We start from the raw sequence: 24,558 nt of genomic DNA on the forward strand, positions 1-24,558 counted from the left end.
AAGAAGTTATCTGTGCCTATGGTTTCAGTGCAGTTCTACAGAAGGCCAGTACTGCTATGTATAAACTGGATTTTACTATTCTATAAAGTTCTTACACAAATCTTACGGGTCAAAAGAAAATGAATAGTTTGGTAAGAAGATGAACAATTGAAGCAACTGCTTTATAGCGCAATATGAAACTTGACACTGTTTTCTGCTGCCAGTATGATTCCCAAGTGAGATGGATAAATTGTGGTCAAGACCTGGACAGGTTAACTAGTGGTCATCAGTGCTGGTGGTACCTTTATATACAAAAAAAAATTGGATACTATTGGACAGGGCATTTGAAATTTAATACCACACATGAAACAAGACATCTGTTGGACTCTCATTTGTTTCTCTTTGAATGGGCTTTAATTGAAAGGTCAGTGAAAAATGCAGGTTACATTCTTAGTGTTATCAATAGTTTGTAACAGCAACAACATCAGAACAGTGATGCATCTAATATTTATACACTTTCTAATTTTAGATGTCTAAGAGCAATACATTATCAGATATATATATACACACAATTTCAAGCAATTAAAAGTAAATAATAAACCCCTCCTCCCAAAACCCTGAAACAATATATTTCCTTACACTAATAATGTCTTTTTCACATATACTTGACAAAGAGTCTTTTTAAGTTACTTATCTTAAGAGTAATCTGTTAATGGAGATCCTGGACCAGCCCCATTAAAAGTTCAGTTTTAAGTTTATACAGCTTGCTAGCCACATAACCAGTGTGGCTTTACATTGTAAACAAATCCCAAATGTCTACAATGATTGGAATTAGTTTTGTGTAAAGGAGATCTATGTATCTCATGATAGAATAAATTTAAACCAATACATTAAGAAGAGAGAGAGAAAAGGAGAGAGTTAATTGACAAACAAAACAGTGTTGGGGGATCAATTATGTGATTATAAAAAACAAGTTAACTTAATGGTGTAAGATTCTTATTTTCTGTACAGAGAGGCTCTGGTTCATCTAGCTTTAGCTGCTCTAGAAATACATCCTTTAAAAAAAGGTTTGATTTGTGAAATTCAAAAGCAGAGCTTCCAACTTTAAAAGCTTGCCCTTTGGCAGTATGAATACAAAGTTTATCAAAAGTATCTCAGGTGATTGTTCCATCTCATTTTGTGAGGATAGCTGTACTAGCATTTGGAAACCTCAGCATACGCACGCATGAATTAAGTGTAAAGCTTACCTTCAACAGGGAGGAATCACCCTACCCACTGCAGGACTTAAAAAGGTACAATTTGTACCTAGAAAAGTTCAAGTGAAAACAAAACCAGGCAACTGGAGACAGACGTGAAAGGTAAGCATAGTTTATAGAAATCTTGAAACTGTGGCAATCTTGCTTACTTTTTAACAGAATTACAGATAAAAATCTATTTAACTTATTGAATAGGAACTTGTGTAAATCCAAATGGAAGACAAGGCTGAGCAGAATCCTACGGTTTAGTTAACTTGTGTCAAATGGGATGTGAAGACAGTTGCAGCTTTCTGACAGAGGTGATCGAAGATGGCTGATAAAAGTTTGCAGTAGCTCATAATGTCCCATCTGGTTTATTTACTTGTTTGAACTGTCTAAAGGGCCAACTGCAGTTTAGTCATGTTCCTCTGGTGCATGTTGTGATGACGAACTAATTCATCAGACCTGGCAAATTTTTTTTGACAGCTGGGCCACCGGCAACTGAAAGGCTTTTCACCTGTTAACAAAACACCCTGTTATTAACTGGGTATACGGCTTGCCTGAGACACTGCTATTTGTTTTCTTTCTGCAGGGCTGTGAGGAGCTAGGCAGAGCCCCTGTCAGGAGGAAAGGCATCCCGGGCTGTCCTGAGAGAGTGTGGGAGTGCCCCCAATTCCTGCTCACATCAGCGGTCAGTGCTTTCCTGCATCTCCCTCAGCTGAACTTTAACAACAGCCTTTTCAGATGACGTAGAACATTTTGCAGTGGTTCGCTCCTGAAGACAGGCCCCTAATGAACACCGTGTTGCCATGTCTACGCTACTCCCAGCTCTCGAACGAACTAGTTTAAAAGTCACTCTGGCATTCGCACAAGCTTCAGTCACACCTTGGACTGTGGCGCAGACTTACTGTTAGTCACTGTGAAAACTGTCAGTGACTACGTAAAGCTTGACCTCAAGTCAAGGAGAGTTTTCCCAGCTAGTTCAATGAGTTTTGGCTGAAATTCTTTGAAACTGGTGAGTGTAAGTGAATATGGTAGAAGCAACAGAGTTCTGCATGAAGTCTGCTGAGCTAGACTGGAAGTTTCCCACTACTGTCTAAATAAAGTAGATCACATCTATGGGAGATGTTAAAGGCTCAAAATATTCAGTATTTTTCTAGCATTCCCCTGAGCATAATATTCACTAAAAATTACCCCAAGCAAAGCACATTCAATTTTAACAACAAAAGCCATCACCTTTTTACAGTTTAATCTAGTCTCTTGATTTTCTACAATGTTTAAGTGGAATTTCAGACCGTGTTTCTGATGCCGCAGGAATGCTGATGGAATGCTTTCATTAGCTCAGAGCAGTGCCCAGTGACTCATGGTTCTTTTAGAACTGTATTTTCTTTTTTTCCCCAAAAAGTAAATGCAGTATTTTAAAGTAGGTTCAGCTCTGGGGCTGGGCTCTTCAGTGCTGTCTACATACCTCATACTCTCCAACTCAAGACACACTGGGGTAGTACGAGCTCACCCTGACATCTTCTCCTCTTCCTTGCCTCACACTTTGTGCATTTCACAAACATCCAAATTCAGGCAAAAGAGGATCTGGGATTGGCATAAATGTGTATTTCTGTTTGCAAAATCTGGCACAATATATTTAAGGGGAGGTGATGTTTAAAATCCACTTCATCCACTTAACATACATGCTGGCAAAAGCATCGACTATCTCACAGGAGTGCATAAAACAGTATGGGACAGAATTGATCTGGTCAGAGCTTCCGTTAAAAATCACAGATTATATAAAAGTGGTCTTTCATCTCAGCAGCATTAGCAAAACCATCCTGTGAACTGATGTGAGTTATCTTTTACTGAACCACCACAGTAAAAGCAGCACAGTTTTGCTGTTTCACAAGCAATTCTGGTTGTCCTCTCACAACAGGGGGCAGCAATCTCTATTAGTTCCGTGCTGGGCACAAATTACTTTGTACAGCTTCACTGTACAGATATCAGAAATCACATTTCCATTGCTAATAATGTGTATAGATGTATGGAGCTTTCCTTTGATTCATTTTTTTGCATTCTACAGCAAAGATTGCTGTCACAGCTTGTGGAGACAAAACCCCCTGAATTTGTAGCTTAACAAATAGTTTGGCAGTTGACTTAAACTTAGGATAGAATTAGATGGAAGACACCTGGGCTTTGCTTCATCAAGATTTAACACGGAGCAAGTTAACTTGAGCTAAGTGTTTTGCTGCAAAAATTAGGGGATACAAGAAAGAGAGAGGAATGAACCTACAGGGCGAGATGGAGATGAAAAATCCCCACCCACCACTCGTGCTCATTCCCCTCAAGATATGTGCATTTTAGTCAAAGGAGCATGGCACATCCAAAACCACTGACAGGAGCATCATCACAGCAGCAGGCAGCTGGGCTGCAGAACTCCCACAGAACCTGAGCCAGTGGCAGGCAGAAAACCCACGCAAAGGTTTGTGCTATGAGGTTATCAGTGCTCAAGTGAGGCTGCTTTCACCAATTAATGCAGTGTGGGCTTGGATCACATGGAGCAAGGAAGAACTAGAATGGGCAGATGAGTTTCACTAGAAAAAAGAGAGCAAGTTCTTCACTGATTTAGCAAATCTGGGGTAAAAAATTACCAGAGTCGTGAAAGTCTTGAATTGGCAGATCAGTTAGCAATGAAATGAGATAGGGAATGTAGTTGATCCTGGCTTGCTAGCATGTGACAACTGCTTGCCATTTTGTCTCTACCAGAACGTTACCTCTTGCTGATTAAGAAAATATCTTTCTTCATGCAAATGCACACAGACCCAGGCCCTGCAACTCATCATGAGACTATGGGGAGAACCCAGGAACACAGCCGTGCCCTTTACCATCTGCAGACTGCAAGTGCAGATATGGCCATTACTTGAAGCATTTATGTGGCCAGTGCCACAGAAAATGCCACTGTTCTCAGGTGAATCATTTCCTTTATTAAAATTTCTCTTCTATTTTTGAAAGTCTTAAATACATGTTTTTATGTTCCAGAAGAGAAAAAAGAATCCTTAGCAGGGAGAAAAAGATTTTCAGGCTCCTTCTCCATCTGTACAGAGACTGAATTTAAAAAGTTAACACCAGTATAGAAAACACTGTGACATCTAGTAACATGTCAAAGTGCTCAGTAAACAATTACTTGTTAAAAGTATTGCATACATAGTGGAAGGGAACAGAAAATGTCAGTTCATAGGAATAATTCTAAAACTTAAAACTAAAATATAGAGCTTGCTGCAGTTGCTCCTTAATGGTGTTTACATTTACATGAGGGCAGAGTAGACTAAAATGGCCTCCTATTTTTTACCCTGTATTTATATGAAATACTATGGTTTCTACAAAAAGGTCTTTGAATATTTGAGTAAGCTTTTACTTTAGTGTCTGTCAGTGTGAGTTTGCAAAAGGCACTCCTTTTATCTTCTGGAGAGATTACAGTACACACAGCAACAGCAAGAGCTTTGCCGTGCTATCCTGCATTAGGCTCAACTGACACTTAGGAGGAGCATGAGTAGGCATGAATACTTTAGATTACAGACCTTCAGCTGAAGCTAGAATTAAAATTTCTATCTTGTAGGGTTTCTTCAGTAAAGGCAGTAGATCAACTTGATATTTGTGGGCTGAGACCATGATTTTCATTTCATAATATCTGACAAAATATATTTTGCCAAGCTGAAATTTCTTTAAACTTGACGGAAGAAAGTGTAGTTTCCAAAATCACCTAAATCCCTTTGTGAAAAGCGACTATGACACTTGGGGAATGTAGTCACACTGAAAAATCAGCACACTTTGAAATTCCTTCTGTTGTTTTGAATATTTAACTCCTGGTTAAGAGACTTTCTAATAGTGTAATTTACAACAACATTAATTTAAACTTAAAAAAATAATGAAATATAAATGTGAAGAAAAGTTTACGCACTTGTTTTACCTGTATGAGTCCTGGTATGAGTCTTCAGATGATCGGATCTGGAGAACTTTCTCTGACAGGTTTTACACTGGAAAGGCTTCACACCTGAAGAGACAAAAAAACCCCCTATTCTTATATCCCAACACCTTTTGGAAGGGTGAATGAAATCAGCTATTTCTGAATTTTCAAAAGCCTGGATTTTTTTGTACTAGTTACTGTAACTGCTCCACCCAGCTTCATGCCTACACATTACAGAAAGTCATTAATCAGGCTACCATCCCTTTGTCTGGGTCTGAGGCATCCAAACAGCACCATCACAAAAAAACACCCATTTACGCTGTAGGACTAAGGAGGATTTGTAAAAGTTGTTAATTCTGATCCTGTGGCTTGCCACTATTGGTATCATGTATAAGCAAATATGACATAAAAAGAATAGAGGTGCAGAAGCATATTTTTATACGCTCCCAATAGGCTTAACTTACTTTACACTTCTGTGACTTTATGCACTACATGTAAGTCTTGGGGCTGCTTAATACAGATATGTTCTAGCATACAGTTGCTAAAAATGTATCATCCCAATAGAGTACTTTTACCACCAGCTTTCAGAGACACTTCCTACATCTCTGAATAACACTGTTTAAGTGGGATAGAACATCTTTAGCAAGAAGAGTAGCAGGCAGAAATCCACCACAGAACAGTGACCAATTGTCAGGCCACTCCCTGAGATACAGGAGACCCAAATTCAATTTCTTGCTGTGAGTCAGGGGAGCACACTGAAGCCCTTTCTCATGCTCCATGCAGAGTGCCCTCATGGTTCTACCCCCAGCCAGGAGGCTGGAATCATCACCATCTCCTCTTCTGTGACTTTGACAAGGGCAGCCGTCTCCCCTGTCAATCTAATCTAGACCTCCAAAACCTCCTGAAAAGCTGAATGAGCTGTCTTGACATTTCCAGAAAATGGTGTATGCACAGAAAACAACATGCTGAATTTGGACTGAACTCACAAGTGGTTTTGGCTGTCTCGGAACATTTCACCCAGTAAATGATTCACAGGTCTAGCTAGGACCCAGACCCATTCATGACTGCTGGTGCCCTCTCCACTATATGTGAACTGCTGTACACTTTCCAGGCTATTTTTGCAATCCAACCAGCCAGATCTTTGACGTTTCTTTCCTTGCTGCTCCTAGAATCCCTTCATTGGCAGAATTCAAGAAAGGCTCAAATCTAAGTTTAAGTGGTTTGCTGAATTAGGATCTTAAGCATGACAGCTGGTGTGACTTTTCCTGCTCTGCTTCTGCTTTCCACATATAAGTGCACAGTAATTCCACCAGCCTTTCAGGTTATGCACATGCAGCGTTCACCTATTAGCATTGCCTCACAAACATTAGAATACCAACAGTAGTGTTTATCAGGTTACTCACTGGCAACTTTTTCTTGCAGAACTGTTTGGTTTTTAAAAATAGCATATTCCCTATATTGGGGATACAGTATAGAGCAGTTTCAGTAAGAAAGCTGTTTCAAAAGATGATGGCAGGATGAAAGGGTCACTTATACAACCACAGTAGTGCTGAAATGCCAATAAAAAAACTCAGCTACAGTCCTCTCCTAAAGCTAACTTCAATAATTTGGCACTGGGTATTGTGTATAAGCAGACACAATATCAGAAAAATAGAAGTTTAGAAGTACACTTTTTGGATCGCAATTCACATATAAAGATGAACTCTAATGAGTAGACATATGTCATCAACAAACCTGTGTGTCGTCTTTGGTGCCGTTTGAGTTGGTCTGAACGAGAAAATCTTCGTTCACAGTCCTTAAAATCACACTGATAAGGTTTTTCACCTGTAAAGGACAAACAGTTTATCAGAAAATGGGGCTAAATGATGGAATACCTCAACTAGAATTGGAAGATGAAACATGTTACACTAAAAGACTTAGACACCTCTCCTGTCTAAAGCAGTCAAGCGGTACACCAAGACTCATTTGCTATAAAACCATACAAATGTGTTGGAATCAGTGGGGAAAGGCTGGCATAATTCTACTGCATTGACACTGATATTGAATCTGCTCATTCTAAAAAATAGCCCATTAGGTTAAAGCTACAGAAAATTTCAGGTTGCATGAAATATTTGTATCATTTTCTGCTGGAAAAGAACAGAAATCTCTTGGTTTATATTTCTCTGAAAACCATATTAAGCCTTTTCCACCTGTTTCAGTAATATCTAATTTGTACAAGGGAACAACTTGCAGTTTGCTCTAAACTGGATTCAAAGAAAAACTAAACAAATTATATCCATGTAGGTGGCAATTTTAACCACACTAAATGAATTAAAAGAAATTGAGCAAATTTCAACCACAGAAAAATACATATTCTTCCCCAAAACACAAATTATGTTTCTTCCATAAAGCACCATTAAATAGAATTTCTCACATAGCTGCACACTTCCCACAGGCAAGCATATGAATTATTGCAAAGCCTCATGTAAATATAAACTCTTCCTCCACCTCCCATACAGTTCAGCAGAGATCCTCAGGATGGGTTTTCTCTGCAACGAAAAGTAAGACTCTGACTTTTTTAAAAAATGAAATCCCTACAAGCTAGTGTCTCAAATGAACATGGTTTTTAATGCAAAGGACTTTACCAACCACATAAACATGCAAAAAGAAATGCAGCAATCAAGGAGCTTCAGGAAAGAAAGAGATGCTGCTGGCACGTAGCATACCACAGAGTTGGCGAAATTTGGCCAACACCAAAAGAAACCCAAAATCCTTAAGCTGTTACAGGAGGAGTTGTATGATCCTTCACATCTGATTCCATCTAGTCTAAGGCCCCTTTGCACAACACTGGAATCCTGCAAAAGCCTCAGATATAACTACATTTATACCTCTATAAAGTCTGGTTACAGTGCCGCAGCCCTGCACAGAGGCCTCAGCACAAGAAGTAATGGAACAACTCTCACTGCAACGCTGGGAGGATCCCGGGTTTTATCTGGAAGGTACACACGAGACCAGCTGGGACCTGCTTTGTCTACTGTGGAAAGCTGAGATGTAAAACAAAGGTCCAGAAGGAAGGACCTAAAGAAAAATATCAGCTGAAGTGGGCAGTGGGTTTAATTTCTCTGGCTGTATTTTTAAACACATATCACTTTCATAAATCTTCATTGCAAGTGTCTGCATTTCTGATTTTATTATGATGAGGAAATGTATTCTGGTTGTACTGGTATTCTAGTTTAGTTTAAAGCAGAAGCCTTCTGATCTAGATGACACAGTGTAAGTAGCATATTAAGGAGAGCATTCCGAATTCATACCGGTGTAGCTAAGATCAAAATTTTACAAAAGCAGCTAAATCTGCAAGAACAAGCTAGCTTCCTGTGACAGTCACCCAAAGGAGTTTACTGATTCTCAAACCTAGGTGTGGACAATTTCCATGTCTGCTGTGCTTAATTTATTAGCATAAGGGATTAAAGTTGCCACAGGTGTTTGAAATAGTTCCGTACACTTTGACCGCAAGGACTCCCTGGGGGGTGCCTGCTCTTGAGAAACCACTTACTTCCAAGGAATTCAGTCCTTTGGCAGATTTAAGGGGGTGAATGTCAGCAGAGCAGAATGCAGTGACAGGATGATTGTCTGCTAATTGCAATATAAACGCAGAAGATGGTTAAGGAGGAATTTGAATAAAACAGTATAGCAGGTCTGATGGCATGCACATGAAAGTATTTCTCTAAATACTTTGAAATATAATCTTGATTAAATTAAGGACAAATTTAACCAATGCATATATTAATGGAATCAATCCAAGATGCTTACACAGAGGTATGATGACACTGTGTAGAAAACAAAAAAGCAAACAAACAAAAAGGGGCACAATATTTGGACAGAAATCCTAATTTCCCTTTCCTTCTACATCTTCCACGTCAGCTAGAGCCAAGCAAAATGCCTGCCAAAGCCAACTGCCACATACCTGTTAACTCCTGTAAGTTTTATCAGAACAGGACAACAGAAATGTCCCAGATTAGAAGAAGTCTGCTAGTACCTCATTAAATCACTATACTGAGAGGGGTTAGAGCAGTGTCTAGTTTCTCCAGGCCTATTAAAGCCTCGCCAGTAAAAGGCTGAAGTCCCTTAATGTATGAAAAATATCCCATAATGCTGTCACCTTCCTATGTGACCACATACAATTTCAAAACAAAACAGATGAAGATGAAGCTTCACCAGTCCTTCCACCTGTGACTCAGAGGCTTCCATGATTATTTACATTTCATTACTGAAGGAGGGCACACAAAAGAAAGGCTAAACTTAGTGCATAATGAAATAGTCAAGATGAGAGAGGATAGAGGGAATAGCAGTTCTTTAATATTTAGGGAAATATTTAATAAAAATAAAGCTCAATCGCAGAAAAAGTATGAATCAGCCTTTGCACGTATCGCAATAAAAGCTTCTAATAAAATAAACCTATTTGCTAAAAAATAGTTAACTTAAACTAGAGGAAGCATCCACATTTTCTCTGGAGCAAATTCATTTGCCCAGATGCATGGGAAAACAGAAACTCCTACCACTGTAGCAGTTGCACAAAATATTCATAATCATTGCATTTAATTAAGGACTACTGCAAGAGCAAAAGCCCACCGCTAGCAAGAAAATGTGAGGAGAGGAGGCTGATTTTGAAACCAGAGACTGCAAGTCTGAATGAGAATCTGAAGGCTTGTCTATACTCCCTTCAACAATTTAAACCCCTTTCTTGTATACCCACTTAATCAAACAAGCCCAACCCCATAATTACAACTTTACCTCACTAATATAACATTTTTCTATTCAATATCATTTGCTTTAGCAAACTTAGATAAAAAGTATGGTTTTTTATTTAGGAGGGAGCCTTTATAGGTAACGTTTTCTGTCATCTTCACACCGTAGTTCAGGTGTGAGATGTCATTACTGTTTTGAAACTGATCTTGTATTTTAAATACGTAAGTATTCTTATTTTATGCCATAGAAATGAAAGCCTAAAAGCAGTCCATGCTGGGTGAGGCCAAAGGTCCATCCAGCCCAGCAGTTTCCCACCATGGCTCACCAAAGATGCCTGCAGGAGAGCAGAAGATAGCCAAGATGCAGCAGTACTTTCCCTGGACACTCTCCTAGTATCCAGCAGTTCATGAGTTAGCAACTTTCTAAACCAAAGGTGGCTTTCTATTTAACACTCGTTAATAGAGTTTCTCTCCATTCATTTGTCCCGTTGTTTTCTGAACCCACGTAAGCTTTCAGCTTCCACAGTATTCTGCAGAATGGTATTGCATGGCTTAAGTATGAAGGTCAGTATTTCAAAGTAATATTAATGAGAGTGCTATCCTAGAAGTTACCACACTAGACTCTTCAGAGAAGAGCCTGTGCAGTTCCCAGCTCAGGCACAATTACACCCATTTATCCATTTATCATCTCTGTATGTAGAGGACATAGCTTTGTCTTTCAAAGGTGTTGTAATGATGAACTGCACTCATGACTGTAAAGCATTTAGCAGCACGGTGGCGCATGCCATAGTGAAAGGATATTTGCTTTCATCAAAGCAAAATCACTGTTACATGATTAGCACAAAAATCATTATTAGACTGCATTACTTACATCCCCCAGAGCCTCAGAAATTCACCACCAAGACCTGAGTCCCCTACCACATAAAGGACAACCTTCCTGATTTACAGATTCTCACACTTCATTGCAGAAGCTCATATCTGCAGTTGAGCATATTTAGGTTGAAGAATATCCCTGGCAAACAGGCAGAGGGTATTTTCTCTGCAGAGATGCTCAGCTTTCCATTAGGATAAATCCAGTTTTTCCAATGTGTGGCACTGAACCCAAAGGGTGTCTGGCAAGAATGCTATGTTTCCATCATAAATGAAATTTATGGAGGTCTACACATCAATTTGTTTCTGCAAAGAAGTCTCTGAAGTCTGACACAGGATGACAACTCACATTATTTGCTGTACTGTTGAAAAGTTATATGTATTTTTTGCATTCCCTTTCAGAGGCCTATCTACTGCAGCAAAATACACCAAGATAAGAAAAAAAGGGGTTTGGCTGTACGTGTTTCAATAAAGGCATTGTTAATAATGGATAAGCAGTCTTGGAGAGTACAAAATGTCAACATATTTTCAACTGCGGCTGTGTTGAAACATTGGTAAAAACTGATTACAGAATCAAACTTTGTGTTTCAGGGCCCTGCTTGATTTTGCAATGCTGCAACTGGTGAAGAACGGAAGATCTGATGAGCCAGTCCTCTGTAAGTATCTATTATAGAAAGAAAAAAGATAATCAAGAGCCAACATTATTCTGCAAAGATACAATCTGCTGGTTTAATATCAGATATATGTAACAGCTTGTTTTCAAATCATGTGTTTGTAATTTAAAAAATTAACTTACCACTACACTAACAAAGGTGAAAGAGCTTCAAACCCATGAGTAAATCCAGAACCACCCTACAGGAGGACTAATAATCTTACAGGAGGACTAGTAAATTTTTTTGTTGGCTGTAGAAAGGTATACCAAACACAACCAAATTATCCTCCACTTGAGCTGACATCTGACAGCTCTCCTGACTTTAGGCTGTCTCGTCAGGATTCCTCTCCATCAAAATACTGAAGAAGAAGAAGAAGAAGAAAAGACACATCCCTTTTTTTATTAAGAATATTAGGTGTTATGTTTGCCAACTACTTTCTGTCTAATATGCTAATTCTACCAAGCCCAATTTCTGTACCTAGCAGAGAATTCTAGAATGGGGTTTTGGAGTTCATTGGGTTACAAACAGAAAGATGACCAGAGACCCTAAGAGACAGCCACATAATTATATCCCCATACATATAAAAACAAGCAGGTGGAGAAAAGAAAGAAGGTGCAAAGAAGTGTGAACTGTAGCTACTATAACTGTTAGTAACAAGACACACACATTCTTCATCGTGATGATTGATCTGCCCTTGGACAAAACTGGTTTCCAAATTTTGCTTTTGACAATCAGCTTTGCCACATGCAGGTGACACAAATCAGGGTTAGGCAGACAAAGACATGAAGTTACAAAGGAGACTGGAAATGGCTTTGCATCACAACAGTCAGTTCAACTGCCCAGGACACCTGAAGAGCATGGGACTGAAAAAGACCATCATAGTCACTAAGTCCAGACCCTCCATCACACCAAGCAGCCAAGAAAATAAGTTAACTCAAAAGTGTTTGTAGACTATCCACTCCACATGCTCCCATACAGCATAGTTCACCAAGCACTCCCAAAAACTAGGACCAACGGACCACAGGAGAAGCCAAGAAATGAAGAGCATCATATTCTAGAGCAGCTGGGAATTTGGTAAGTAAAATTTCCAGACAATAGTCATAGGAAATGGCTAGTACCCATAGAACAGGCTGAGGACAAAACCCTGCCAGCCTGATAAAGGGGAGAACTCCCTTCTGATCGTAAACCTGAACACATCAGCCAGGCAAGTTACCCAAGCAATTCTCACACCAGCAATGCACTATCCCTTGCTTCCTCTCTTTAGCTGCAACCAACCTCGAAAGCTTACATAGTGTTCTCAGTGGCAATGTTTGTATCAGCAAATACAAGCTTTGGGAATCAAGTTGGTCTCTTATGAAAAGTAACTTGCAAAGGTTTGAGAAATAAGTAAGTTTTTTTGTCAACACATCAAAATATAGTGGCAGAAAGATCTGGGCCCACCTGTACAGAAGAGATGTTTGAGGGGAAAAAACTGTTTTTCCCCCACCCTGTTCCACTATAGCGTAAACCAAAGAAGGGGCATGTATGACCACAAAGACAATGGGAGAAGTCTCTCTAGGGATGTTAGATGGCCATAGTCCTACAGCCTATGTCTTTTGGGGCTTTTGCGACCCTACATGCCTAGATTATATGTGGTATACTTCTGAAAGCCTTCTTCAGTTAAGGAAAAAAAAAAAACAGATGTAAGCTCAAGTCCTTGTGAAGCATCCAGAAACAAAATTGCGAAAGCCAAGCAATTAAATGGCATAACATACAGAACCAGAACAAACAAATTATGACTGTTAAAATACAGAGTAAATCAATTTAGGAATGAAAGAAACAGTGATTACGAGAAAAATTCAGAACTCTTTAGGCATACTCAAGAAAAATACTGCAGTTAATGGATCCCAAAAGATCTCCAAATTTTCTTGTTTCCAATTTATTTACAGAAAATAAAATAGCATTTCTGTAGACCTTCATCTCTAAAGACTAAATTCTCATTACAATCTAAATTATCTTGAACGTGTAATCCGAGCAACACTGAAGATGTCTATCTGAATATTTTGTGACTTGCCCATTCAGAAATTAAAAATGCTTTGTAATGTTCATTTCTCACCTATAAGTATTTTACACAATTAACTAATGTCACTACATGGTTTCCAGAAGGAAAAGTTCGCAACTCTTTTTTATGAAATATTAGACAATCTGCTAGATCACAGCGGTATGGATTGCCTTCCTGTTATCCGTTTCATCCCTTTGACCTTCTGTCATATTAATGGCTAACTGAACATCCATATTTACAGATTTTATCCACAGATTTCTAGATTAGCACAGAAAGAAGTGTCTAAATAAAAATGGGATAGGCAATCAAAAAAATGCATAAGGAGCATATCTAAAGGCATATAATAATTTTATATTTCCAACAGTATAAATCTCCCAATAGGGGAAATAATTCTGTTTACTCTTTGGCAAGGTGCAGCAGGGCATTTGATTTCCACGTTTTCAGATGTAACTTATATTGCCAGAACTCAGAGAGAATCCAGATTTTAGTCTACAAATGACTGACTTCAGGCTCAATTTTTCATGGAAAGATCCCATAGCAAGGGATCTCATTTGCCAATCCCTGACTCCACCCCCAACCAGAAAGGGCTTACACAGGAGGACAAGAGGATGCTAAATGTCTAAGTTCCTCTTGCAGAGGAAACTTCTTAATAGTTAACAGATTCTCACTGCCCCTGATCTGGCAGATCGTTTCATGCACCTTATGCTATTTTAAAATCACCCTACCCACCTTGCTGTCCAGTCCTGTAATGTGACTTATACCAATTCATGCTAACACTTACCAGTGTGCTTTCTGCTGTGCATCTGTAAATGGGACAACTTAAAGTATCGCTTGTTACAGCCAGGGTATGCACACATGAAGGGACGTTTTTCGTTTGTTTCACTTGCTGATCGGACAATAGTTGGAGCTACACCTGGCACCCGTCGGACATCCTACAATGACAGAGACTTGTTAATGCAACGTCTATGTTCTCAAGCTTTTACTTAACATATTCAAAGACAAACAGAGGCACTTCTCCACGAGAAAGAGGTACTTAAAGATATTATACTGCAAACAGGCAATCTTATTTTATTCTAAATTTATTTTATTTTAGTATATTCTACATTTATTTTATTCTACATTAAAATACATTCTAAATTTTATTTGATTCTACATTAAATTTTACATTCTACATATTATTCTACATTAGCCGTACAACGAAGTATAACCTTAGTATACCTTAACCTGTTCTTTGGAGAGTATCAAAATTATTTGAAGGTGAAATACAGTGAGATGTACTTATTAAATTATCTCACCAATATTTATATGCAAGATTAAATGGGCCACATTCTGACCTCATGTATAGTCACACAATCCTGGAAGAACACTCATTGGCATATTAAATAGTTTTAGGCTTATACCAGTGTAAGAGATAAGAGCACGAGCCAGAGTAGCATTCTCCTCTTTATTTTAAATACTTATATGAAGTTAAAGGACAGGGAAATTAATGTATTGGGTTAATACAAATTGGTAAAAAACAAAACAAGAAAGACTGTCTGGGTGGAGCTGGTGAATAGTTCAGCCTTAATGCATTTTGGCCACTGTCACAATGTTCCATCAAAGATGATCTTCTACTTCTGTGACAATTAACTTCCTTAAACAATGTCAACTGCTTACTTTTATTCACTCAACAAAAGCTGGCTCACGAGCCTATTTCTGAGACCTTGCCACTGAATAATGACTTGTTAAACTATACAGAAAAGGAAAAGGAGAAAAGATGCTATCTAAAAACATTGATGTGCGTTGACAACACAGAGCAACACAAAAGAGACAGATATTATGTAATGACTTTGCCATCAGTTTTAAGAAGGTATATCTTTCAGAGGCATTTATTGATGATATGACTGTTTCAGAAAGGGAGGAAATTAACTCCCATGAACAGCAAGTTCCTTCCAAATATTCACTAATTACTTAGTCATTAGGAAACAATCACTTATTATATTTTGTTTTAAGGAAATATGTTTGAATTAGTAAAGTTTAGAAATCCGTAAAAGCAAAATGTCATCTAACACTTTCTTATATATAGTTGTCACACATAGTCCATTGTAACCACAGAAGCTTCACATGGCCAAAGCGATTGGAGCTAGAAGTTGTAAACTGGATCATATATTTTGGACCATCCTGAGACGCTGGTAAGGAATATTGCCTCACAGATACACTTCAGAAGAAGAAATAAACAATTTTAAATGACTGTGTCAGAAAGAAATCTTACATTATACTTCAGTGGCTTCAGTGAAGTTAGGACACTTATGCAAAGCATTTCTTGATAACAGAGGGAAACCACAAACCAAGGATGGATTTATAAATACCAGTGAAGTAGTAAATGAACATTATAAACAGGCAGCAGTTTTACTTCCCTACGAAGAATGCCCTACTATACTCACTTGTATGCCTCTAAAAACTCCATGGGTGTGTATTCTGTATTGGGCCCCACAGCTGTATAACATGGGAGTGCTGTGGTTCTCATTTTCATATCCTGCTGTATGGCTGCAAATAAAGAGGGGAATAATGGAAAAATTAAACATTTTTCAGTACTCAGCTCCATGTGAGAGGTTTCATTGCTTAAGTTGGTGATAACATATGCAGAGTTCACTTTTATAGCCAGGATATCCAAGTTCAAATGAAATTCACCAAAGGAAGCCTGCTCTGCCTTCGTATGGATCTGCTCCCGCTGGCACGATACACTGACTCCATACATACATCTATTAGTATCCATTAAGACAGTCCGGTAAAAAAAATTGTCATGATTTGAACTCTGATGTATTTCCACAAAGATTTTAGGTAAGAGGAAAAAATCCACATAGCAGCATAACTGTGTCGTGCACATGTACACATTATTTATCAGTTAAATGTGGGGCTGACTATTGCTAATATCTTTTGGAATGAGCAAAATGCCTCAAGTTTCACATTAAGTGCAGTGGATTTTTGTCAGCACCTCATGACTCAGATATTACCAGATACTACCAAGAAAGTGATGACATTTATAAGAATAGCAGTCATGTACTCATAAACAGAGATTACAAATCAGTGTCCGAACTATTTATCCCACATATCAGCTTGCAGGATGCGCTACAAATTAACCCTTTATAAAAATAAAATAAAAAACCAAAACCAGCCTATCCCTACTAGGTATACATTTTCAAGATTCCTCATGCAGCAGCATCACAGCAATTTTAAAAATTTGTAACCTTTGTTGTGTTTTGGGGGTGTCACAACCAGACGTTTTATCTAACTATATTCTTCAAAATCCTATGTTCTCCTGTCTAGGATGTTAGGCACATTGCTGCATTTCCTGTTTGCAACGTTCTTAATGTCAAAATTTTGTAAACATATTTTAGGTTTTATTTTTAAATTAGTATGTTACATTAGTGTATACATTGCCATATGTATTAATATACATTGGCAACAGTAAGTGTTCATGTTTTACACTGCACTAGAAATTAGAAAGCCCAGAACAAAGCCCAAGGGCACACAGCTAGGGACAAAGATGGATACATAAGATGTTATCCCAGTCTTTGCCAAATGCTTGCAATAGCAGTTTGAAGGGGTCCCTCAGGCCCAGACTCTCATTTCACTGGTCCTTCCTTTCTCTTCACTCAAAGTTCATGTGCAGAGTAGAATTACAAGGAAGTTTTAAACCTCTTAAGTGATTTGCAGAACAGCCTGTGGAACTGGAATGCAGGAGATGTCTAAATGGTTTGTGAACCTTGCTAAAGAGGAGGGAAGCAGCATTTGTGCACAGCTCTTAATGCAGCATGCAGGTTGCATTCCTCATTATTCGTCCCCATAGTGGCTCGCAAGCTGCCATCTGGCAGATGTGTTCCTTTAGATCGATTCCTTTGCTGCTTAAAATACCAGTTTCAAATCCTGGCTCCACCTGGCTATTCAAATCAAAGGCTACACCTTTTTAGGAAGGTATGCTCTGTTTATTTCAATTTTAAGTGGCAAACGAGTGATCATAATGAAATAAGTTACAGGGTGGCAGCAAGAAAGTATGTCTGACCTGTAGTAATATTTGTAATAATAGATAAAAGAAGATACCATTATCTGATTTAAATGGATTAAACTCTTCTCTAGATATGTACCATGTTCAACTAAATAGGGTCTCCTCTCTGCTCAGGGCCCAGATGTGGCCTTTCGTTCCCTAATACAAGTAACAAATTACCATTTGCTATTACCATTTGCTCAATTCAGGTTCCCCACCAGCATGAAATTTTCCTCTCTATTTAAAGGCAGCAAGTCCATAGATGTTAAAAAAAAAAAAGGTTGAAAAGCACCCAGCCCATGGTGACACCCATGGTGATCACAAATTAAGCAGTGCATTTTAAAACAGAAATGAAATCAGAACTACCATTTATAAGGAGGAACTGCTGCAGTAGAAGCTATTGCTGATCTGTAATGTAGCAGCAAATCAAGGGTAAATATCAACTTCAGCATTAGTCACCCTGAGTAACCGTGTAGCCTCTCATTCACGTCTGTACTAGCAGCCTTACACGCTACAATAACAAGAGACACAAAGTTAGATAAGAAGAATTCCCAGGACAGAAACTTTAGAAGGAGGAACAAGAATATGCAGTAAAAGCTTATACCATAAAACACAGCCTAACTTTCCCTCCAAATTCACATGGTTTTCATCTTTCAGTGATAACCGTTTTTGTAAAGACCAGTCAGTTATGAAATAATTCCTCCCAGGAATAAGCAGCAGAACAAAGACCCTGTCTGTGCCCTAAGGAATGGCTCTATGAACAGGAGGTATCCTCCAGATGATCTCCATCTCAATTTTTATTGGACAGTTGGGAAGCCTTCCTCAACATTCAGCCTTTTTCATATTTCCTCCCATTATTTCTAGTCACACGTCACTAAACCTGTACATACAACTGCAAAGCCTTGAAGATTAAAACTTGTTTTCTGAGGCTCTTGACCCATAATACACTAAGTAATGAACAGCCATCTACTTAACCAGCTCCCTAGGAGAGACACTTTAATAATCAGGAACCCTAGTTCCCATTTTACATTGGGCACATTTCTGTCAACATTGGCTGCTACTCAGCGTGGTCATATGGATGATGACAGCAAAATGTATCACATGAGATTTCTTGCTTAAAATACTGTTTATTCGCTATGAAGCACTATGGAATAATCTGACCTTCAGGGAGATAATTTATTAACAGGTGAATGTTCATTCCAGTCGGTGGAGAAACTGGAACACTGAAGGAGGAGTTTTCACAAACCGCCCCTACCCCACTGCTCTCTTGAACTTCAACCTTCACTCTTCATTGATAATAACCTCATTGTGAAATACAATTTTTTTTCTGCCAGCCTCTTTACTCAATGCATCCATGATGTATGCCACAAAATGTATACCACAGTTTGCACAGTTGGCTTGTTTCATACTGCTGCAATTTATATACTAAAATAAAAGCACTGAGAGAAGAACCAGTATAAATCTCCTAAATACATTACTGAAACTCAAACACCTGCTTTATTGCATACAAGAGATAATGATCAGATGCAATGCCAGATACATGAGCAATACCAGTAACTGATGAATTTATACCTGCAGTACATTAACTAAACGGAAATTTGAAGAGGGTAGGAGATTCCTTAACTTTCACCTTTTCTAGTCAGGCACTCTACGTTTAACTAGGCGAAGAGACAATGCCCTATACACTTAGGCCACCAAATCTCTAAGTATAATAATGAAAAATTATCCTGATAGACTCTCAGGACTAGGTAACAGCCTAGATCTCCACCAAAGCACTGCAATGTGTACACTGCACACCCCAGATCCACTAACAATACATGCATTATAACTTAAAAAGAAGACGGATTAGAGATTATACTGCACTGTTCAGACGAACAGTGATCATCCAGGGTAGGTAAACACTGATACTTTGGGAGAGACAGGCTTCTGGGACCAGGACCAACATGTTCTCTCCCAGCAGGATGGGCTGCTCAGGCAACACCAGAGCAGCCTGGAGAACTGCCAAGGGAGCTGCTCGCTGCCCTGCTGCAAGTGCACTCCGAGGAGCACGGCTGAGAGCAGGGCCAAAGCTCCTGCGCCGCGTCTTCCCCTGCTCCAAGGGCTGAGCAGCCCCCAGCAGGAATTCAGCTAAAGCCAGGGGGATAATCAGCGGGCAAACAGTTGAATTAACCAAAGAAGAAAAGAAAAAAAAAATTCCCAGTAAGGCCCAGAATTATAGTTAGGAGAGATGCTAGACGATCCCTTCACAAGTCCTAAAAGGAGTCAGAACTAAGCAAGACCAGATGCAGCCAAACCGGCCTGCCAGGATCCAACAGAAATTTTTGTTCAAGCAAGGACTGAAGGATTTGGCCTCACAGTCTAGTCCTGCCTTTACTTGTAAATACACAACTCCCTTTAACTTCAGTGGGAACTGCACAAAGGCAGAACTGGACTATAAATATTTAGAATTCGAGTTAGTTGGTGAAAAAAAAGGACTGGGGTGTATTTTGTTCCCTGGTTCTAGGCAGCCAGAAACAGACCTGGAAACATAGCCATAAAACGTAACTCTAGATAACTGGGAAACAAAGACTGATACTTATGCAACATAAAACGCTAAGCAAGCGCTATGTGTTGTAGAGTATTTCGAAGTGCTTGCATTTACCATTAGCCCAGCAAATCCTTAACACTCGGAGAGTAGCTCTTTTAAAATGATTAATCTCAAAGTTGTACAGATTGTACGAAGATTAATAAAAATGAAGGTTTTACAGATGAGAATGTGTGACGAAAAACAGAGCAGCTTTAGAGAGTTGTATCAATCTAAGTGGTTATAAAAAAACTCATAAAAGATGACACTCTAATCTGAATATTTTAAAAAATAATCAAGCTGCAATTTCTCTCTCACACCATTTTTACTTTGCTAAACTGAAATTGTCTGTCTAATGTATAAAGCAGTTACAACCTAATCTGAAGAGTCAAGCTTTTTATTATTATTTCATAAACCAAAAAAGGGAAGCTTTAGGGCATACTGAGGAGAGTTAGAAAATTTCAGATGAAACGTGAATACACATTGATTCATGAGATTCAGACTTGGAAGAATAAAAAAAGCCAGAAAGCAAGATTACATAAAACAGGCACCACATTAAGCATCAATTTAATTGTGTTTCAATGCAGGAACAGGAATTTTAGGGTTTAGAAACAGAGCCAAAAATGAGGCAAAGTGAGGGTGTGGGCTAGTCCCGTTGATAACAGAACATAAAGGAAGAGAAGTAGAGTTAATTCCCTCTGCTAAAATATTTACCATCCTAGCACCCTGGGAAAAATATGTATGGAGACAGCAAAAAGATTCTGATTAGTTATATAGAAGATCATGTTTCTGCCTGTTTTTTGTCTAATACTATTACGGAGGGTGGAGTATAAAGCTGCATTTTTATCTGCACTTTCCAAGGCAAAGGAATACTAAAAAATCTGATTTCACAGATTACAGCCCTTCTGCCATCTTTCATGAGAAAACCAGTTGGTTGATGAAAGGAAGGCACTGGATTTTCAGGAGACCCTAGTCTCTCTGACTTCAATAGTCCTTGTTTGGTTTGGGTTTTTTTGCCATTGACCTGAGTGGAATCAGGATTTCACCCAACACTTCCCTTCAAAATGAGACCCTCGGCCATCAGTGGGAAAGGGGAAATTCAGTATTAGAGACAATAGGTCATTGTCCATTTCCAGTTCACCTTGACTGCAGAACTGAACCCAAGTAGGAAGTTTTGCACCTCCAAACTTTACTAATAATACCACCAAAGCTAAACCGAAAAACCTTTACAATTCACTCCTAGACAAAATGTTTTCACTGCTTTGTTTTAGATGCAGTTTTAATAGTGTTCTACAGAGATCATAACTAATTTTCCTTCCAGTGAGCCTGAGAAAACAGCAATAAATACAAATTTCCGTGGAACATGCTGACTATTTAACACCCAAGGCAAAACCTGGGTAAAAAAAAGGGAAAAAAACAAATTTTGTCTAGTTACATACTCCATTTCAGATGACTGTTGGAAATATGGATCAAAACTTTTTACTCGAGCAGCTGAAGAGACAACTATGCAATATTTCTGTTAAGTCTTGCTGTTGGGTATGTGGCTACACTTCTTGTCTACCATGCCATATCATTTCCTGCTTGGTAGGTTATTTCCATGTCACTTTTATATAGAACCCATCAAAATATCAAGGAGGGTATTATAGTCAGGAGGTCTATCTACCTCTACAACACTATGAAGGGAAACAGTATTTTCCACATTGAACAAATAAGAAAGCAACGCAAAAACATTAAGGACAGAAACTGAAGGGAAAGGTGTCCACTAATGTGGGACATCCATTTTGAGATGTCTGGGACCTGACTTCTCAGGGTAATAAGCAAAGGACCCACTGACTTTCCTGCAACAGTATAAACCTGATCTCAGCTGCTCCAAACAAAATACCACAAAATGGGGAACAAACCATTAGCAAACAGCCTGAAGAGATAAAATCCAGTCCCACAGTGATGTTCACTGCCTTAGCCATGAAGCTTTCCTTTCAGATCCTTGAAGCTGCCAGTTTGTATGACAGTTCTTGCAGACAACAAGCCAGCCCTCCCTCTTGTCTACCCAAAGTTCAGAAGGTGACAGAGAAGTCCCTGGATAAACAGGCAACACATAATCAACGCACTAGCTCACAAGGCACTGTTCTTCCCTCACAGGAGTTATAAACACAACCTGAGCTCAATCTTTGGCATTCAGAACCTAAGTGAAAATCTACAACACAGATCCAAGTCACTTGGACTATATGGTAGCAGTAGTGGGTTGTCTTCTTTTCCAGGGCCAACTCGTTGCAGAGAGAAGCTTGGTTTGGGCCATCAGACCTCCTTTAGGTTTGCCAGTAAGTAGAAACATCTAGAATTCACGGCTGCAGCCTTTTCTATCTGCTTCCCCATCTACACCTCTATCCCCTTCTCCTGCCAGTCTACCACACTGTTGCACTCTGCCAGAAGACAACATCTCTGTTCACCTTATGTGTCTCTCTCCACCACTTAGCAATGGCTGGCCAGGCACTCTATTCCATACCTTTTACTGCCCACTTCTGCTTGTCACTCAGGCCATGTCTTCTGCAGTTCCCTAATGCTTACACCTACTGAAAGCACTCAAAGACTAAAACCCACTGAGATGAAGAAACTTCTTGCCCTCTGTTCCAATATCTGACATTAAAATATCCAGGGAGGAAAAAAACACTCAGGAAAAAAAGTCTTCTAAGGCCTTAAAGCCATAGGCTGAAGCAGGCTCTCAGCAGATAAAAGTCATCTGATAGTTTAGACGCCAGACTCTTGCTTCTGATCACACACAAATAGGACTGTTCAGAAGCTTGCAACTCAACGGGAATGATTTTCACAGTCACTGAAAAGAACACAGCTTTGGCCACCTGACAGTACTCCTTGCCAAATTTGAAACTTTCAATCTGCAGCGAGGAGATTCTGGAGCTGATCCGTCAAATACTGGCAAGAACGTAAACAGCAAAAAACAGAATCCTCACAGATAAACTGCTAGATAACTTAAGCATAGAAGCTGTTAACTATCTCTACCCAAAATGCATGGCAAGAGCTTCATTTCAGTATACTAAACTTACGCTAAACGTGAACCCAGAAAGCAAGCTACTTAGCTGGTCTACTGTCAAGTATAAAGTGTATGACCATAAGTTTTATATAATTGCAGAGTTCTCTAACTATTTGCAGAACTTACTGGTAATGTTTTCTTCCTTCTTATAATGTGCAAAAGTCTTATCGAAGCCAGGAAGAAGTGCTGGGCAGAACTCAAGGCAGGGAGCTAAACAAGGACTGTCATCGTTGGACAGAACCTAGAAGCTCCATATTTCAACAGAAAGATTGATTCCAAAATTCTTAAATTACAACTGCAAGATTGAGAAAAGCATCTGAAATACTAAACGCCTGGGAATCACTTATGAACAGTTCATATATTTTAAAGATGTAAATCTTGGGAAGAATACCTTATGTTCATGGCAACTGAGATTGGAGGTACTGTGTATTGTAACTCTCAGCCAGAAAAGACAGATAACTATTTTGGCTCATATTACCAGTGATGAGGCTATGTCTAGCACTGATTTTCCACAGATTCTACAATCTTGGCCTATACCAAAACTTTCAGCTTTGTTTTACCATAGATCATTCATCTTGATTTCTTCCCCCCGCCCCCCCGCTTTCATGCATCCTAGGTCACATACTTTACACTGCTAACAGTCTGACTCCTGGACAAGTAAGAAGCCATTTATTTTGTTCAGTACTCCTTTAATATTTCTATTGTGTCGTCTTTTTTTTTTTTTTCACTGAGTTCCCCAAAGAATAACCTCTTCCTCGCTTTAATAACTTGGACCTCGGTCAAGGTTGATGTGTTTCTCCATTTTGCAGGATATTTTCTTCAGAAGAGACAAAACAGTGTCTAATATTGCAATGACTGATCTTTAAAGGGTACAGTTTAAAGAGGAAATCAAAAACACTTATGGCAAAAAAAGAAGTCGGAAATAACCTTTACAAAGAGAGGATCAGCAGCAAAGACACCGAACTGTACACAACGGTAGGATTTGGGGATCTCCTCTAACCACAAGAGAGCTCCTTGACGGATCTCTTCAGGCTCAATTCTCTCGTTCATTTCAATACAAATAGTTTACTGTGCTGCTATCTTCTCCCTCTAACCTTCAAACACCATTTGCGAATGAGCGAGAAGCAGACCCTTAGTATTTTTTCCTTTGTGATGCTACAGCACTGCACACAAAGTCCACCCTGAACAAGGTTTTCACATCTATGGACAACTACGTGGAAGTATAGATCTGTGCGGGCTTCTCTAGACTTCTGTTGTTCACTTGAGACTGCGCGTGCCTGGACACTGAGAACATTTCAACGCAAGTTGGCGATACCTACCTTCGGCAGGGGAGATTTCGTAGCCAGTTATCTACTGAGGGCAGAGCAGGCCACCTTTGGCTTTCTCTTGGCCAGGATCAAGGGTGGGCCTTTCGCTGATGGTGGCAGACCCAACGAGGTGAAGCCACGCTGCTGCACCAACCCGGCGGCTCTCG

At 39.2% G+C, this 24,558-nt stretch overlaps 1 protein-coding gene across 2 annotated transcripts in view; it reads right to left on the reverse strand.

The window, feature by feature from the left end:
- Nucleotides 1-1,609: 1,609 nt before the first annotated feature.
- Nucleotides 1,610-24,558, reverse strand: part of WT1 (Wilms tumor 1) — a 35,866-nt gene continuing 12,917 nt past the window's right edge. Inside the window, exons 5-9 of one of the 2 annotated variants that reach the window (XM_010563748.1) lie at nt 15,875-15,977; nt 14,233-14,383; nt 6,898-6,987; nt 5,158-5,250; nt 1,610-1,731 (exon numbers count right to left, since the gene is read on the reverse strand). In XM_010563748.1, coding sequence (XP_010562050.1) covers nt 1,610-1,731; nt 5,158-5,250; nt 6,898-6,987; nt 14,233-14,383; nt 15,875-15,977 — 559 coding nt within the window. The remainder of the gene's footprint in view (nt 1,732-5,157; nt 5,251-6,897; nt 6,988-14,232; nt 14,384-15,874; nt 15,978-24,558) is intronic. The other variant, XM_010563749.1, reaches the window with a different exon arrangement.

Source organism: Haliaeetus leucocephalus, unplaced genomic scaffold (assembly GCF_000737465.1).
Source record: "Haliaeetus leucocephalus isolate CR32 unplaced genomic scaffold, Haliaeetus_leucocephalus-4.0 Scaffold173, whole genome shotgun sequence".
Taxonomy (NCBI): Eukaryota; Metazoa; Chordata; class Aves; order Accipitriformes; family Accipitridae; genus Haliaeetus; species Haliaeetus leucocephalus.